Source organism: Dendrobium catenatum, unplaced genomic scaffold (genome assembly GCF_001605985.2).
Source record: "Dendrobium catenatum unplaced genomic scaffold, ASM160598v2 original_scaffold_234175, whole genome shotgun sequence".
In the NCBI taxonomy this organism is placed as follows: domain Eukaryota; kingdom Viridiplantae; phylum Streptophyta; class Magnoliopsida; order Asparagales; family Orchidaceae; genus Dendrobium; species Dendrobium catenatum.
In genome coordinates this window covers 1-2,042 of record NW_021552583.1, presented here as the reverse complement: position 1 = coordinate 2,042, position 2,042 = coordinate 1, and the positions used below count along the sequence as shown (strand labels likewise).

The 2,042-nt window shown below is 32.0% G+C and overlaps 1 protein-coding gene across 1 annotated transcript; it reads left to right on the top strand.

Moving 5' to 3' along the window:
- Window positions 1–5: 5 nt before the first annotated feature.
- On the top strand, window positions 6–1,249 carry LOC114578951 (plant cysteine oxidase 3-like; the record flags this gene model as incomplete). The annotated part of the gene is made up of 2 exons (XM_028692576.1): window positions 6–140; window positions 956–1,249. Coding segments are annotated over 2 exons (414 nt in total), but the record flags the coding sequence as incomplete, so codon positions are not given.
- Window positions 1,250–2,042: the final 793 nt, after the last annotated feature.

The following is a 2,042-nucleotide window of genomic DNA, read 5'->3' as shown; positions in this document are numbered from 1 at the left end:
TAGGACTTAAAGAAGATGCTCTTGATGATGATAGAGGACATGGCTTTTTTGAATCCAATCCATTCAAGAGTTTAACTAGGGCTGCACAATGGGCTCAACCAATAACATACTTGCATATATATGAATGCGATAGTTTTACTGTAAGTACACCCAAATGTTTATTGTTCATGAAAGTTTTGTACGTGCTTTGCAGATGTGTTTTTTCTTCTAATTCCAGCACTAGAAAACTTTATTTTAGAAGATAAAAAGAAAAACTCAAAGAAGTTTCTAATATTACTTATTGAGAGTTTATTAAGACATTGTACAGCTCGAGTGTAGAATCCATGCTATGAATTTTGGTGCATCTACTTTGACATAACCTTTTTTGATACAGCATTTTAAAATAATGTTGATGAATGATATGAAGTGACAAAGTAGAAAAATGGGAATGAATGGCTTGTTTGAACTATGTGGTTGGGCGAGCATTTGTTGTAAAACGTTAATATTTGCATGCAAAATAATTTTTTTCTTGCTTTTGGTGTGAAATAAAATCTACTTCCTAGTTTTTTTTTTTCAAAACATTATGGCAAAGTAAATGCTGTTAAAATTAAATCGGTTGCATTTATTTTGTAGGGATTTATTATGCATGCATTATTAATTTGGCCTATCAAATGACCTCTTATTGAGTCTATGATTCTGACTATATGAGATGTTTGGAGTATTTAAACTAAAAGGTTCCTTTGAATTTAGTAGCATTGGCGTTAGTTATTGTTACAATCTTGCATTCATTTTTTATTCTTGTAAGTAAATTCATGAGGACTTACGTGGTAGTACCCTTTAATTTTAGGGCGTAACTGAAAGCCCATGCTCCTGCTAAAGTCCATGAACATGCTTATTCATAATTTAAAGAACAATCTTTAACCAAATTTTGTCAAAGTTTAATTGTAATGGCCCATACTTTTATTCAATTTTGCAGATTGGCATATTTTGCCTTCCAACTGCTTCTGTGATTCCACTTCATGATCATCCTGGAATGACCGTCTTAAGTAAAATTCTTTATGGTTCTATGCATGTGAAAGCATATGATTGGGTAGAGCCTTCTTGCATAACGAATAGTGGGAGGCCAAGCAAAATTTCAGGTCTGCTTCTTTGTCCATGGTATTGCATTAATACAGAAGTGCAGTTCTCTGTGCATCTATTATCTTTGAGCTGGCTTTCAATTCTTTTTTTTTTTAGGGAAACGTACATTAGTTGATCTTTCATGTTGTGTTATATCTATGTTGCTATTAAAAGGCAATTTTGAATTCCACTAAGAAGTTCTTAGACATTTACTTTAGATTTAAACTATTAAAATGTTAAGTTATCAAGTCAAAGTTTCCTCCATATCAAATCGCTACAAGATATAATTGAGATCTATTTATCCTAAACTTTGAATTGTGATTTGCTAAGATATTCTTTTGTGCTATGAGATATTTTGTTGACTTTAAAGATTGAATAAAATATTGTGGACTCTTGTAATTAGTTCAACGTTTCCAACATCATTGCTTTTTATTAATATAAATAAAGCCATAGAATAAGGGGTTAGGAATTCTACAATTACAATTAAATAGAGAGAAGAGAGAGGATGAGGGAGATTTGGCATCCCACAACTGCATGCACAAGCAAATATAGAGAATAGAGAGAGGGGAAGGGGTGTACCTGACTCTAATGTTCATTAATGGTCAAGGGCACACCAAATGGGAGATGAATTGGGTGTATAATGGAGCACTTTAATGCACAAGCATGTATTTTTTCCCACCATAACAAACAAATTTTCTCTTCAGTTCTCGCCGATCTCATAAGCATTTAGGTTTCTGCAAGTTTCAATATTTATTCTTCTTTATTGATTGACGATGATGCTGAGGAATATGAATCAGTAAAAAAATTAGATATGAATAGATTTATGAATCTAAGAAACTATAAATTTTTTTTTTTCGATCAATTTGATTAAGAACTTCTTTGATTGAGCATAGTATTTAAGTCGTTCCTGATGTGAAACTACTAGGAGTTACGTTTAGAAATGA